Genomic DNA, 15,284 nt, shown 5'->3' on the forward strand with positions numbered 1-15,284 from the left:
AACACTCTTGGTTGTTTGTCTAGATTTTAATAGATGATGTATATATGTAGATGATATGATTTTAAACACTGACTTTAGGGGACGTTTGCAGGGTTTTGCCACTTCAAAGGGTGGGAATTACTTTAATTGCATTTTATTGATATTTGCTCCAAGAGACGCTTGATTCTTAGAGATCTAAATCAGATTATCTAACTCCAAGGGTAACACTTTGGTGTAATTTGTTTATCTGACAAGGCTAATGTACTTATTTACTCATAAACCGCAGTGCCTATTATGTAATAATCATTTCCTCTGTCCTTGCAGGGATAAATGACTGTCAGCTAATAAACAGACAACCAGAACTTAAATTTTTAGTAGATTATTGGCACAAGGAGGACAAGCGGAAACGTCATAATAGCTGCAGAATGTCAGACACTGACTTCAAGAGACTTGAGCTTTTCAGCACTATTTTGAATAGCTGCAGTTCAGGCCCACCCTGTAATAACTCCCACCTCATCTCCCACAACATGAGCATCAGTGGTGGACTGGAGATTCTTGGTGATGGATCTCCCTGGCTAAGAATAGTCATCTCTGTGGTGTACTTTGTTGTGGCTACAGCAGGAGTGTTGGGGAACTTCCTGGTGATGTTCCTGCTGTATTCTACTCGCACCATCACCACAGGCACCATCAACTTTTTTGTGTTCAACTTAGCTTTGGCTCACTTGCTCTTCTCCCTGGCCTTGCCCTTTTGGGCTGTAGACATTGCACTGGACTACAGCTGGCCTTTTGGCTTGGCCACATGCAAGGCTGTGTCCTTACTCACTGGGCTCAATGTGTTTGCTAGCTGCTTTTTTCTCACAGCTATGAGTTTGACTCGGTACTGCTATGTGGCCACTGCTCTCAAACCCAGTGCGTCCTTGTGCAGTAGGTCTTGTACCTCTCCGGTGACCACGGCTTTCATCTGGGCTGCAGCGCTCATAGCAGCTACACCCCGAGCTGTGTTTGCTGACCTGAGGCACGTGGGCAGCGGCAATGACACAGCATGCCTGCTTCGTTTCCCAGATGGTACGGCCTGGCTTGGAATAAACCAGCTCCTGCGAGTGGTGATGGGATTTCTGCTACCCTATGCCATTATCATCCTCTCCTACCTACTTCTGCTACGTTTCCTCTGTCGACATAAACTGAGGGGCAGCAACTCACGGCGAAAGGCTGATATATCCAAGTCCGTGGCTGTGGTGGTTCTTTCATTCTGCGCCTGCTGGTTCCCATATAACATCCTCACACTTTGGAGCGTCCTGATCCAACTTGACATCATTGATATCAGCCCCTCATTCTACTTGGCTCAAACATACTTCTTCCCTCTGGCCAACTGCTTGGCCTTCACCAGCAGCTGCTTCAATCCTGTCATCTATTGCCTGGTGAGAAAAGAATATCGTGTTGCTCTCCATAACGTGCTCTTCAAGTTGAGCCTGGCCATTATGTCCAAGATGCCCTACAGCATTAATTCTGAAGAGGTGTCGGCACAAGCTGGGCAGCTGGCCATTCCACTCAACAGCGCGTACAGGCAGACGAGCCAAAGTGACACTGGGACATATGCACCTCTGTCAGCACTTCCAACAGTGATGTCCACCATGTAAGGCCACAACACAACGATCAAATTCTTTACTCGGATACTTTAGAGTTAGGAAACGAGGGTACTTCATATTAAGAGTTTTGATTGTGTATCTTTTTATCCAAGTATGTACAGTTCTCTGTATTTCAGATCTGTGGTGAAAAAGCTGCATCTTAAACACACCTAAGCTTTTATGGGTCTTGTATTTTATAGCATTGGCTGAATTGGCTGCACAGCTTGAGTCTTATTCAGTGAAGACACCATATACGTTTCAATTTCAATTCTTTCACTAATACAGTGCAAATTTGATGTCCCTCTTCATCATTTCCTTCTCCATCCTCTTATTATTGTTGTATTATTAACTGAAATACTACACAAAAGTTTACTGTCATATGAAACTAATGTACAAATGTTTATTTCTGCAGTTTAGAACAACTAATCTTGCTGCACTGTAGGTCTGGATTGTGGTTGTCTTGTCCAGGTGTCCGTGTGTTTGTCATTTGTTTGAGTTGAAATAGAAATAAATTTGTTCCTAATCTGAACTTTTTCACTTTGTGTTTTTGCATGTCAACTTTGCACCATATGTGCAGTAAACCATGTAATACATTCCTAAAAACAGAATCAGTCTCAGACATTCTTGACATGTGACATTTTGATTGAAGACACTGGCTGAAACAGGTCAGTATAGGAATGTACTTAATATACACATTTATGTTTTCTTCAACTTAAATACACAGAGTTTCAGAAATGAGGCATAAACTGTGCTGTATAATGTCAGTGTATTGGAAATATGTGAAGGTTTCCAAACATACATGCAGCATGTTTAGTCTTGTTTCAAAGTTTTATCAGAGTAAAAACAAACAACCTCAATAAGAACTAAATAGAATGTCAGATTACATGTTGTTACTTGTAATAAATAAACAACAATGATCACAGTTGTTGCAGACTAAATCCAAAGAGTGCACCAAGTTAGAAAAAGTAGTGGACTGAAGGTCAACACCGGAGGGAACCTTAAGCTTGAAATCAAAATGGCTGAAAGCTAATGTCACTTTATGTGAGAGAAGTGTGCTTTTCTTCCAGTTTAACATTACAACCAAATTGTTGGCCACAGGCTTATTCAAATTCTATCATATATCGGGTATAAACCCTTGAGATGCAAACTAAACAGTCTTAAGTGTATCATTGAATATCAAAATTAAAAAATTCTGTGCGATGAATATTATATTATTCTACCTGTGAAGTAAAAAAGTGACCCTTTACAGTCAATTTGCATCTCTTTTGCTTGAGTTTTGGTGTGTTACAGGTGAGCAGTTAAATGTCACCTTAAAGTGGCTGCGAAAAGACTAAATTATGACTCAAAGTTGCTTATGTTGCCTTCTGTGATCACAAATACACCACAAGATGGCATTGCTGATCAACTTTAAAAACCGAATGAGGCCCCCGTTAATTCTGCAGTCATCCACAGCATCCTGAAGACTTGGTATGAGATAATCTTATTGGTATTTTGTTATTTTTTTATAACAAATGATTTGATTTTGGAGAGCAAAAGCAGGAAAACATATTTAGTAAATTTTCAAAAATGCAGCAGAGCACAATATGTAGAGCAGACTGAGGATAAATACATTGCAAGCACACATGACTCATCAAAGGAGTGTGGTATATAAAGGAGAATAAACTGAAGGAACTGTGAAAGTGATTTTCAGAGGATGACAGGCAGGTGGTTGTCTGCAGTCCTCTAGCACAATGCAAATCTCTGACAAAGAGCAGCTGACTCCCCAGTACCCAAACAAGATGACACAAGACCATGTTAAGCCGCGTTGTGATGGGTGACACCAGAGGATGGAATATGTTGGCCTTGTTTGGTTGTTATATCTTGACTAGTTTGGATCGACTCGTTATTTGTGGGATAAAGAGCTGTGGAAGCTTGAGGAAGCCAAACATCAAGTTAACATCAGCTGATTGCACAGCTGGTTTGACTAAGGGATAACTGCTGGTAATTTTACTGTAGCCAGCAGAGTTCAGGGCAGACAGACGTGACAGATTGGACCTGAGGCGCAGCCTACCTTGGCTAGTGCTAGGTTGGTTTGCAGGGGCTTCGGGATGATTTTTTGAATATTGAAATCAACAAACAGTATTTTGGCAAGAGCTGTCAATATATTCCAGGACACAACTGAGGCATCATATACAGTCAGCAATAGTCACCCTCAACATTTTTATTTAACACGCTTTCATGGATTTTTATTTTGCCGCTTGGGGGCAGCAGAACAAGCTGAACACACAATATTCTGGCATTTTATTGCATTATTAAGTAATAAAATTGAGATGGTGAATGTGTTAGGACAAACAGCTTCCTGTTTACACATCCAGCATTCGAGACTTGCACCTTACACCTCCTCCACAATGATTGACAGACTGAGGATGTTCTGAGACTGTTTCTTCTCATCACAAATTATGTAAATACCTCATATATATGTATTTATACAAATCTCCAGTCCAAAGAACACTTTTAGATATTACTTCACTGCCTGTCCTTTGCCGTGTGCTTACATGTCATTCTTGTAGTCAATTTAAAAAAAATTCTAAAAGTAGCTTATGCAGGTACTTAAAATAAAAGATCTCCAATTAGGGATTTATTTGTTTATTTAAATCACTCGGAAAAAAATCACCTGAAAAATGAATACATTCCCTTTGTTCAAACAAAACAAATCATATCAATCAAGTGTACTTACACTAATAGTATTAATTACAAGCGCAATCATACCTACAATAACTACCATTATAAATAAAACTACCAACATTGAACATCCACCACACAACATCAGGGGGAGTGGAGGGTATGGCTTATCCATGGGGCATGGCTTATTTCAAAAGAAATGTCAAGTAAATTAAGGTATTACATCCAGTAGGCCCAATTCAAGTCAGAAATCCTACCAACTATATATTTGTGACACAGCAGATCAATTGTGCAGAATAATAGCTGCCAAGAGAAAATACTTTTTCCATTCCAAAATGCTATACATCCATTTTAGAAACATAATATATGTTGATAGATGTTAAATACCCTTATTTAAAATATATAAGATATCTCATATCATTCATTAGGTCTTGCTTTAGCTGCAGCAAAGCGGCAGTTACACCCCCTTGGGTCAACGGAGGTTCACACATCCTCTAAAATGTTGAGATTCTGTAAACATAAAGCACTTCAACTTTAGTAATATTCCTCACCAAGTTTTATTACACTGGAGCGTTTGTCACGTTTTTCATTTGGACCAAGAAATGCAGCTCTTGTTCCCTTTTATGTAACAAATAATACCAGAGAAGGTGTAAAATAAACTATTTATATGGATGGAATGAGGGCCAGGAACCAACAAAAATACAAGCAGAGTAGTTGCCTTAACACAGACCCCTCATTTCATGTGCTTTTTGAGTTGTATTTAGTTATGATGGTCACTCACCAAAGACTGTGTTTTTTGAATTTGACACTGAAGATATCAAAAGTTCTTGTTGGCAATATCTCTGTGTTCCTGGTAACACCTGAGACTCTGACGAATACCTGGAACATCATTGATCTCATTCAGTAATTAAGAGGAGCTTTGTATGAAGGTAATGGTAACGGCACTTAAATACAACAGGACAAACTGTAGAATGGCCTTGTGATGACAAAAGTTATATATAAGAGATTCAAAAATAGCAACGAAGAAGCGACAGAAAATTAAGCCTGACTTTGTATTTGGTTAGAAAGAAACTTTTTTTGTTAGCAGTGTGTCTTTAAATAAACGAAGGTTTTCTAGTTATCCTCTCAGGTTGTGATGTAAAGCAGAATAAGGATCCTTAGAACAGAAGGGAGATGAGAGCACGATTTCAGAGGTAGCACACTGTACCACTGCAGCTAATACAGAGAGAGTTTCAAGAATACATGGGTATATCATATATTGTTAAGTCTTCATAAACATTTGTCAGATTATGGATTGCAGCTTCTCATAAAATGAAAACAGAAGTGCAGTATAACATTTTAAAATACTGTATTGCAATGCAGGCCAAATAAATAAATGTATATTTCATAAGAAGTTTACTTAAGACTGCAATCCAGTATTATTGAAAGCACCACTGCTATTTTGGTTACACAAACGTAGGCGAAATACTTTTTAAGAATTTGTCTCATTATTCCACAGAACAGAAGTGTGCTATGCTGGGAAATTACACAGCTCTCATCCCATGAACGCAGTCACGCCATAGCACTGTAGTTTCTGGATTGCAGCATTAAGAATTATTAATATAAGCATCAGTTTTTACCACAACTTCAACATGCCTGAAGGCCTACCCTTGATTTGAATACATTTTACATATAAGAATAAATATACATTAAGTTATTTTATACATTTCTGATAACATAAACATATAGCTATGTATCATTGATATTTATTTATTGTGAAAGAAAATGTCTTTTAAATGTTAAATGTCTTTTTAAAGGCAAGAGGTTAAGATAAATTATAGCAACAATGAAATTTGTAATATAAATGATTCTGACTAACATACAGTTAACCAACACACTGCTTAGTAATTCATCACCTGACTACAAAAAAAAAAAAAAACGAAAAAAATACAAATAAAGAAAAAAATGTTTACAAGTTTTTAAATATTGGCATTGTTATTTTGGGCCCTGTGGCGCAGACTGTAAGGCAGTCATATCCTATGCACATATACTACATATCCCTGCTCAGAAACTCTCTGTTGTTCTGTTGTTGTCACTGTCTCTCCTCTTTATGTGATTTCTCTTCATCTCTTTCAGTACTTCCATGCTGTATAATGCAAAAGGCTGAATGCCACCCTCTTCTGAAAAAATGGAAGAGTCAGCAGGTTGGATAAAAAAAGATGGCTTCCAATGGGAAAGCCATGTCAAGGTTGGTTTTTTTTTTTTCCTTTTCTTTTTTTTCTTTTGTACATTTGAATAATATCTGACAACAAGTCCACTTACTTTTCCTCGCATTTAAAAAGCACATGCAGAACTGTTGCACATCTATGCTTCAGAAACATTAATCACAACAGATGAGTAATTCACTACTTGCTATGAGTTGTTTCCAGTTGCACATAATGTTTATAATCATATTTATTAAAATTTATTCATACAGCACTTTTCAAACCAATGTTACAAAGTGCTGTACAACAAAACATGAAAAAGCCCCCCCCCCAAAAAAAGAAAGAAAGATAAATAATGAAAATGGCGCAGACGGTGATTTTGAAAATTTTCAGGTTACCTTTGAGGCTTGATTAGTTTACTGTCTCTTGGATGTAACTGTCCATGAGACACATATTCATTAGAAACTGTAGACCAAAGATGAGTTGGAACTACAGCCATCAGTATCATCTGTCAAATTTTTTTAATAGCCTTCATTAAAGGCAAAGGTAAACAGATGAACTCTAGCTGATTTCCATGAATGCGGAAGGTGGCTCTCCAATCATTTAGTATGGCCTTTATATTCAGTTGGAGTTCTGGACTCTTTCACCCCCATTTACAAATGACATAAACATGTGATCTGTATCTGGATGTCCAATCTGCATAAGGAAAAACACAAGGTTTGAATGAATTAGCAGCAGCTGACAAGTCTTCTGTGCAAAATGCAGTTTCGAGAGTAATGACACCCATCCCTGTCATTGTGCAAGGGATATGCTATGATTGTTTGTCTACCAGCTGTGTCTGACTAAACTGTATATTGAAATCCAGACACTTATAACAGGTGATGTACGTACAGCTCCGTGGATTTCATTATCCAGATACAGATAACATGCTAATACAAGGGGTAAATGTTCCTCCAAGCTCTAAAGAGGCCGGACCATACATTTTCCATAATGCAACTAACAGCATCTCTTCCTCTCCCTGCCTGGTTAATCCTCCTATCTGTCAAACTTCAAACCCCTAGTTTGTACTGCAGAGTCTGAGCCCAGGCTGAAATATTATTTTCTCAGACCTGACAGAGCTCCTCCACAGACCCACAGAAGACATGATAATCTGTTTTCACAGGCTGGATAGTGCTCTTGTATTGTGCAGAAATTGTTGGAACGCTCTTTTAAATCCAACATTTTCTTTCATGTCTATGGACTATGACTTATGAAGCACTTTGTATCATTGTTTTGAAATATCACATTCTTTATTATGATTAATGTTATTATTACAAAGTGAACAAAACACATTATACTCTCAGATTATTTTTGTATTTCCATTATTAAAAAGGTTTAGTAGCTTTAAGAAATACTTCTTCTATACACTGAGAGTCAGGAAACTGTTGTCCTCACTTTACAATGTGTGTCAAAAGAAAACATGACTAAAAAGAGGAGACTGTACTTAAAGCAGTTAGTTGATTGATTGATTGATTTGTTTGGCATCTATTCAGATGGGATGGCTGTGCTGTAAAGGATGCAAAAATCATAATGATTACTACCTTTGCCATGAGAATATGTTACTAAATGATTTTATCAGAATCAAATAGTAATATAAGTCTTGCTTGGGCCCTGTATCCGAGGATCATAGATAGGAAATGATTTATCAACACGCTTGTTGTTTGTCACAGGCGTCACCATGAGGGGATGTTGTGCTTGTTAAAATTCTTTTCTACATTTTGTCTCTTGCCACTTTAGTGAGAAGCACAAGTGCTGCTTGTAGCGGGGAAAATCATGAAACCATCTTCATCCCCAATGTTTTACATATCCCTTCTCACTTCGTCTAATTAAAATAAAGAAACTCATTAGGTTCAGTATTGCCATTGTTGCGACACTGGCTTATATTTCAGTCAAAATGTGCAGAGGATTCTCTGCAGACATTGGTCCTCACGCTAAAACTGATTGTCAAGTTCTGGTTCAGGCAAAGTTTGAAAATGTGCAAAATTTTTCTTAAGAATGCTGTGAGATGAAGCCTTCAGTGGTCCTGCTGCATCCACTGCAGAACTCCTCTTCATAGGTTTTTGTAGGCGGATCTGAATTGGTCTTCTTACACTCGAGTGACCATCATGAACTCTGGTCACACTGGAATTGACAGTCAGGATCCCGGGTGGCCACCATAGACTTGGCTGATAGACTGAAGGGAGAGAAAACAAGTGAAATTACAACCTGTATCTCCATTTACAGCTTCCTGAGGGCTCAAGTATTAAGGTGCAATATGTAAGAACCTGCTGAAGGTCACTAACAAATAGAGGCAGCATATCACCAGAGTACCCACTAACTGTTGCTCACAATATTCTTTGCTGTGGCTATCTGTGGCTTTAGCTATAGGTTGCTGTTTGCTAGTTAGCTCAGCTAGTCAAGCAGCCAGCGGCCCCATTAGGTGACCTGAGTTCGGACTCAGAGTTTTAGTAAGTGTTTTGCTTTGAGAATGAAGTGTAGTTTTTCGGTGCATGGTGGTGTTTTTCTGTTCTGTTAAGTGATTTTTTTTTTTTTTTTTCATTTTTAAAACGGGAGATCCAGATCCTAACCAAAGTTAATACAGACCCCGTAGTAAAAAATATATATACATAGTCATGTCTCCCTTAAAATATTGTGTCTTGGTCACAGGGTGTATTTTGCCAAGTAGGACATGGACCTGGACTAACAACTATAATTCTCATATACATATTGCATATTGCACCTTTTTAAAGGAAAAAACATTTTTATAAAATAAATTTCTTTATTGCAGAGAGTTGGATGAGAAGATCACTTTCCAGAACACCACTCTGTACCTGTGAGTCATTTTGTCTTATTAGTAAACTCTAAACCTTCTCATTTTTGTGATTATGAAAGATAAAGCAACTCTTCTTGCAAAGATGTCGCAATTTTGATTTGATTTGTAGTGCAGATGCAAGGAATCTTCCTGTAGATGCTGATCTGAGTTGAACGTTTTGTCCAAGTGGAAAGTAGTACAAACAAAAATACTACACAACCGCACCTGTTCGTTCCTCCCCTTCTTTTTCCCAAATTTCACTATTGGCTTCCTTATCTTGCTGATATTCACAGAAAGGTGGTTACTCCTGGCTTTAGTTTTCCAGTTTAGGTCCTTTCCCTACTTGGATGAATCATGTGTTTCAGAATCGATTCTCAATTGAGTGAATACATAAGGGGGCGCTATTTACAGTATTTTTCCTTCAGTACACGGTGTGCTAAACCATTCAATAGTGTCCTTAGTCCACAGAAATACAATATGAAACATAACTTTTGCTCAAGTAAGGGATCTGAATACTTCTTCCACCAGTGTGTAAAACTTGCTCATTGTAATGGTGCTATGATTGGTTGAACCCTTCTTCTTCTGGTTTGTGTTAGACTAGATGCTGCTGCGTCTTGCTGTTAAACAGGTGCACTTTTACACTCACAAGCACAACCAAATTTGTGTGAGTTTAGAATGACAAATAGTGCAGCATATTTGGATGTCAAAATGCGTACCTGTGACACAAAATGTGTACAGGTTCCCACGTTTGGGTTGGGCAAACACAAGCTTGTGAGAAACTCAGTGTTTCTGCTGTAGCATCAGTTGCTATTTATAACATACTCCCACTCCCATTGACTGTCCAGAGAGAACAAGAGGGACTCAGCTAGCTGGACATCATGGTCTGGTACAGAGTGGGTCATCTGTTGGCATAATGCAGAGGATGTTACAGTCCTGTATGTCTACTTTATCCTTTCTCAGAATCATCCTACGTTTTCTGTAAGGACTGTACATTAGTCAGTAGAATACTAAACGAGGATGGACAACATGCCCGAGTCCTCTTTCTATTCCTGATGCCCAGTGGTTTCCCTTGGTACCTTCTTCGTGTATTTGAGCTGTCGTGTTCTCTGTTGTCGTAACTCTTTTTGTTAGTGCTGGGGCAGTTAGATGATGGAAAAAAATTTATGTTTGTTATATGACTCCAAATGCCCAAAGTGTCTGTCAAATGTGAGAATAGTTTAAGTGACGGGAGTAAAACAGCGTGAGTGGGGCAGGCATGATGGCTTCTTGTTGCCAGCAAATAACCTAGTAAAACATCAAATTATCATTTTTAATGCTTCAGTTTTTGTACTGCCTCTGTACTTTTTGGTATCAGTCTTCTCATCTAACTCTCAGAAAGAAAGTGGAAAGTGGATAAATCTCAATCCTGAGTTTTCTATCTTTGGGAGAGAACTGTTAACACTCACACAGAGTAATTAACAAGATTCTCCCAATCTAAAGGAGCAGCATTTCTCTTTAATGGGACTCCATTAACAGAAACACTCAATATCAAGAAAGTGTTGTCTTTATAGCTAAGATAATTTGAGCTGAAAATTGCAGTCCAATTTGAAGTCTAGTAAAACTGGCAAAGCAGGATTAAATGTCTATTCTCATCACGTACTTATATTTGTTAAAGTAGTCTGGTGTAAAAACAATTACAATCTCAAGCCAGACCCAGTGGAGAAGCACTTCTATATATGGTCTGAGTTTTCAGAAAGGCAACTGTGTCTATTTACTCTTGAAAGTATATTTCAAGGATGGCAAATGTTACTTCTCCTGAGATATTCCACGAACACAACACATGCGTGAGTGCGCGCACACACACGCAGAAACACACACAGAGACACACACACACAGCCTCTTCACCTGCGTCACAGTTCAGCCCACACGGTGCATTCACGGAACTGCAGCCCTGCAGAATGACTGTGACGCTGCTGGTGAGTCACAGTCAAGGTTTTCTCAGGATGAATGCATTCTGTGGTATAATAATCTTTCTGTGGTAAATAATATTCGGTTTAAGTGTTGGTGACTTGCTATTCCTTCACAGAGATAAACTAGATTAACCTCTGTACATAAATTTAAGCTCCATCCAGTTCTTGATTTTTAGGATCAGTCCTGTTTTCATTCTCCCTTCAGTTGTGTGAAGTAAATGATGAAATGTTAATTAAGATGTGACATAAACGTAATTTTGAAAGATGGGTGAAGTGCATGATAGCCGCAAACTTTTACTCTGCACCGGCTTTGGCGAATGCTTTGGATATGATGTAAGAATGATGCAAACTGTTTTAGGACATGACTGGTTTAGCAAATAGGGATGATAAAAAATGTAGACACAGGCACAAACCTGGTCTGTGAGGATTCGAGGCTTAATATCAGGAATGGCACCCCCTCTCAGCTCATCTTCCACAGCCATGAGTCTGACAACAGGGAAATAGAAACAAACATACCGAATGACAAAAATAGAATTATGAAGCCGGTGTTCTTCAAATTTACTGTAGGATTATGTCGCCATATGATGATATTAAGGTCTTGACATGTTTCTGGGTACATTCAGCTGTCTTCAGAGCTTCCTGAAGATGAATCCGAACTGCCTTCGGAATAATTCAGGCAGCTCAAATTCAGCTGCTCATATACAGAACTTGTGAAATGAATGTGTGTAGGATACTTATGAGTGCACCCATTTTTTGTTCCGCAAAACATTTCCTTCAAGTAGATTTCCTTTTGCACCTGCATTGTTTGGCTTGACTTATTCTGTTCTTGAGATAAAGTTACTTCAGTAAAATCAATTCTTATAAATTTGAGACCCTCGCGAAGTGTTTCATGAGTCTAATGGGCATGTTTATTTTTTTTTGTGATATTTAAATAAGCTGGTTATCGATCGATACCACTCTTGTATTTGAGCTCTAAAGGTACCCTGTGGAGTTTTTGACCACCACTGGTGCTACACAATAGAAAAGTAGATATGTTCTGTTTTTCCTTCCTGATACCAATACCACTTTCGTGTATCAGCCCATACTGATTACTGATCCAGGGGCGGTCCCTTCAGGTATAGACAGTGAAAACAAAGCTTATTATTCACGTGTATTTGGAGAAGTAGCATGAGTACTGCTGTAGAACGTGAAACAATAAATGCTGTGGGCCAGGGCAGGAGCAAAATGTATTTTAGTCACCTAGATGTCACCTCAAGAAATCTGTATCAGCTTAAGTGTGCGATATGTACGATGCCTTTTATTTATACAACTTTGTCACCTCAGTCAAGCATAAAAACTGTCTTGCAATATTTTAAGCCGTCTATGTTGTGAACTTTTCTATGTTTTTGCTCAGTTTTTTTATGCACAAAATAACGGGTGGTTGGGAACACACATAATGATGCACATACATGCGTCTATGCATGGACTTAGGTGACATGATACAAATTCATATGTCAATATAAACAGTGTTTGTTTACAAGAAAAATCCACAGGGTACCTTTTAAGCATGGAGCTTAAGCTAGGACATGGTTAGCGTACCTTGGCATAAAGACTATCAGCACCTCTGTGGCTCTATAATTAACATTTTGTACCTCATTTGTTTAATTCATACAAAAACAGAAATGTAACAATTTGTGGTTTTATGGCGAGATATTTTTTATAATTTGGACACAGCGAGGTTAGTTATATCCCTCTGCTTCCAGTCTTTATACTAAGCTAAGCTAACTGCCTTGTGGTTCCAGAACAGACAGGAGAGTGGTATCTTCTAAAGAACTACTTCTTTAAGGATGGACACATAGAACATCATAAAAGTTCTATTTCAGTGGATAACTTCAACTTTAGGGGGTCTTAAGGTTTTGGGAAGATTGCAATTTACTTTTATACTTTTATACTATACTAAGCACATATTTATTGAGTCTGAATACTTTCAACAATTACAATTTCTTTTTTTTTTTTTAAAAAATCATTTTGTTGGAACACATTTGCTTTTATATTGTTTTGAGTAGCAGTAACAGATCTTCATTTAGGCTTTACTGAAAAGCTTGTTTTATAGTTATTATTCATTAACCTGGTGGCAAAGTTTGTGCAACAGATTTGATGCAATAGAGAAAGCCAAGCAGTAACCTCATTTCTGCCAGCTCTGGTTCAACCTGAACACTAATCACCTGCTAATGATGCCTTTGATTTGAGAGTCCTTCTCCAATTGCTGCTGCTTTAGACGGCGCTCGCTGTCTTCCAGGCGGTTCTGGTACTGCTGTAAGATCTTGTTTGTCTGCTGTTCTTGTGTCATGAGCCTTTGCTCATATTCTTCAAGCTTGCGATGAGACATCTTCAAACGCTCCTTCAAGGAATGGATTTCTTCCTCATACTCTTTTACCTGAAATAAAAATAACGTCATTTCAGCTGTGCCGTCACTGGTATCCAAACAATATTCCCGCATGATGAGTGATTTCATGTATGATTCTGTTAAATCTCTGATATCTAATTCCAATATGGCAGAACATGTTCAAACAATGCAGATCACCTTCATGTAGAAATATTGTATTTGTCTGCTTAACATGCTGTGTGTGTGTGGTAACATACAGAGCGTGACTGAAATGTTTGATACATTTAGTTCATGACTGCAATAACTCTGACCTTTAACAACATAAATGCAAATGAGCCACGATTAGCTCGGCAGCTAGCTTGCACCTGTACTGTACTACTGCCACGTGCTGTCATGAGATCTGTATTCACTGTTAAAAGTTTAAAATACTACCACTCATAATAACAATAGTAAGTGCAAATCTATCATCCATTGTCCAAAGTTACTTTTGTTACTACGCGATTACTCTTACAGGGGCTAATTTAAGATACCTGTTTTCAGACTTAATTAAGAAGGTGGACTCCTGAGACTACTCATTATACTAAGAACTCTGTCAGCAGAAAACAGGAAGCACTAACAGCACATGATCTCGTTTGATGTCTTACATTTACATTTTACATACTGTCCCAAAACTTTCAGTGTACTGATTTCCACTGAAGCCAACAATTGCTTCTTGCATCTTTTGGAGTTAGCAACATACTAAGCTAAGAAATAAAAATGAATAAATTGGATTTTTATACAGTCATGCCATACTCCTATTATTTGGCCCTGTTCTTTTATCTGTTATCAACGCTCTAAATCTATTAAAAAACTAATTCTCTATTTTTAAAAAGTGACATATTTTGTCATTGGAGGGAACTCACTCCAACGAAATTTGTTGTCTGCATTTAACCCACCCAAGTGACGTGCACACACACAGCAAACCCGGGGCAGTGGGCGACCGCGTGCAGCGCCCGGGGAGCAGTGGGGGTTAGGTACCTTGCTCAAGGGTACCTCAGCCATGGACACTGGGACGGGGAATCGAACCAGCGATCCACCGGTTACGGGTCCGACACCCTAACCGCTGATCCACGACTGCCCCACGACTGTTTACTGCCTTCTTGTTGTGTACAATTTATTGGTTTTGTTTTTAACTGATTGTTGAGCACATTGGAAACCTGCTTTTTGAAAGGTGCTATATAAGTAAAGTTATTATTATTATTATTATTATTATCATTATTAAATGCCTGTATTTAGGCACATATTTCAATCTTCCAAAGTCAATACTTTTTTTATATATTTTCTAATCTAATGTTAAGTGTTCATTGGAAGAAAGTGAGTTTACTTTTTAAAACAGTAAAGTGCCAAAAAAAATTTGCTAACCCTGTCTAGTCGTGACTCATCCATACTCTTGGAGTACTCTTTCAGCTGGCCCTCACGGTCCGGCCGCAAGCTCTCGATGTCGGCAGAGAGGTGAGGCATGTTGGACACCCAGGCGACTGTCCGTTCATTGAGGGCCGGGGTGTTCAGGGTCGACTGAGAACCCTGAAACAACAACACAGATCAGTCATGGTTTAAATTCACGTCTTCACATTAGAAAATCCTTGATATTTGAATTTTCCTGGATTTTCCTAATCTTAACATTAACGGTTAATGGTTTTAAATATTCTTTCA

The 15,284-nt window shown here is 38.4% G+C and overlaps 2 protein-coding genes across 7 annotated transcripts in view; one reads left to right on the forward strand and one right to left on the reverse strand.

Annotated features, from left to right (window-relative positions):
• The first annotated feature begins 226 nt into the window (after nt 1–226).
• LOC124074425 (relaxin-3 receptor 1-like) lies at nt 227–2,117 on the forward strand. Its single transcript, XM_046417351.1, has one exon. The coding sequence runs from the start codon at nt 405–407 to the stop codon at nt 1,614–1,616; it is 1,212 nt and encodes a 403-aa protein (XP_046273307.1). The 5' UTR covers nt 227–404; the 3' UTR covers nt 1,617–2,117.
• A 2,096-nt stretch (nt 2,118–4,213) lies between these two features.
• LOC124074422 (ras/Rap GTPase-activating protein SynGAP-like) overlaps nt 4,214–15,284 on the reverse strand; it is a 39,720-nt gene continuing 28,649 nt past the window's right edge. For 5 of the 6 annotated variants that reach the window (XM_046417342.1, XM_046417345.1, XM_046417346.1 and 2 more), the window contains 4 exons: nt 14,994–15,155; nt 13,432–13,643; nt 11,641–11,713; nt 4,214–8,660 (listed from right to left, as the gene is read on the reverse strand). In XM_046417342.1, coding sequence (XP_046273298.1) covers nt 8,622–8,660; nt 11,641–11,713; nt 13,432–13,643; nt 14,994–15,155 — 486 coding nt within the window. In that variant the 3' untranslated portion in view covers nt 4,214–8,621. The remainder of the gene's footprint in view (nt 8,661–11,640; nt 11,714–13,431; nt 13,644–14,993; nt 15,156–15,284) is intronic. The other variant, XM_046417344.1, reaches the window with a different exon arrangement.

The sequence above is a fragment of the Scatophagus argus genome, chromosome 17 (genome assembly GCF_020382885.2).
Source record: "Scatophagus argus isolate fScaArg1 chromosome 17, fScaArg1.pri, whole genome shotgun sequence".
Lineage (NCBI taxonomy): Eukaryota > Metazoa > Chordata > Actinopteri > Scatophagidae > Scatophagus > Scatophagus argus.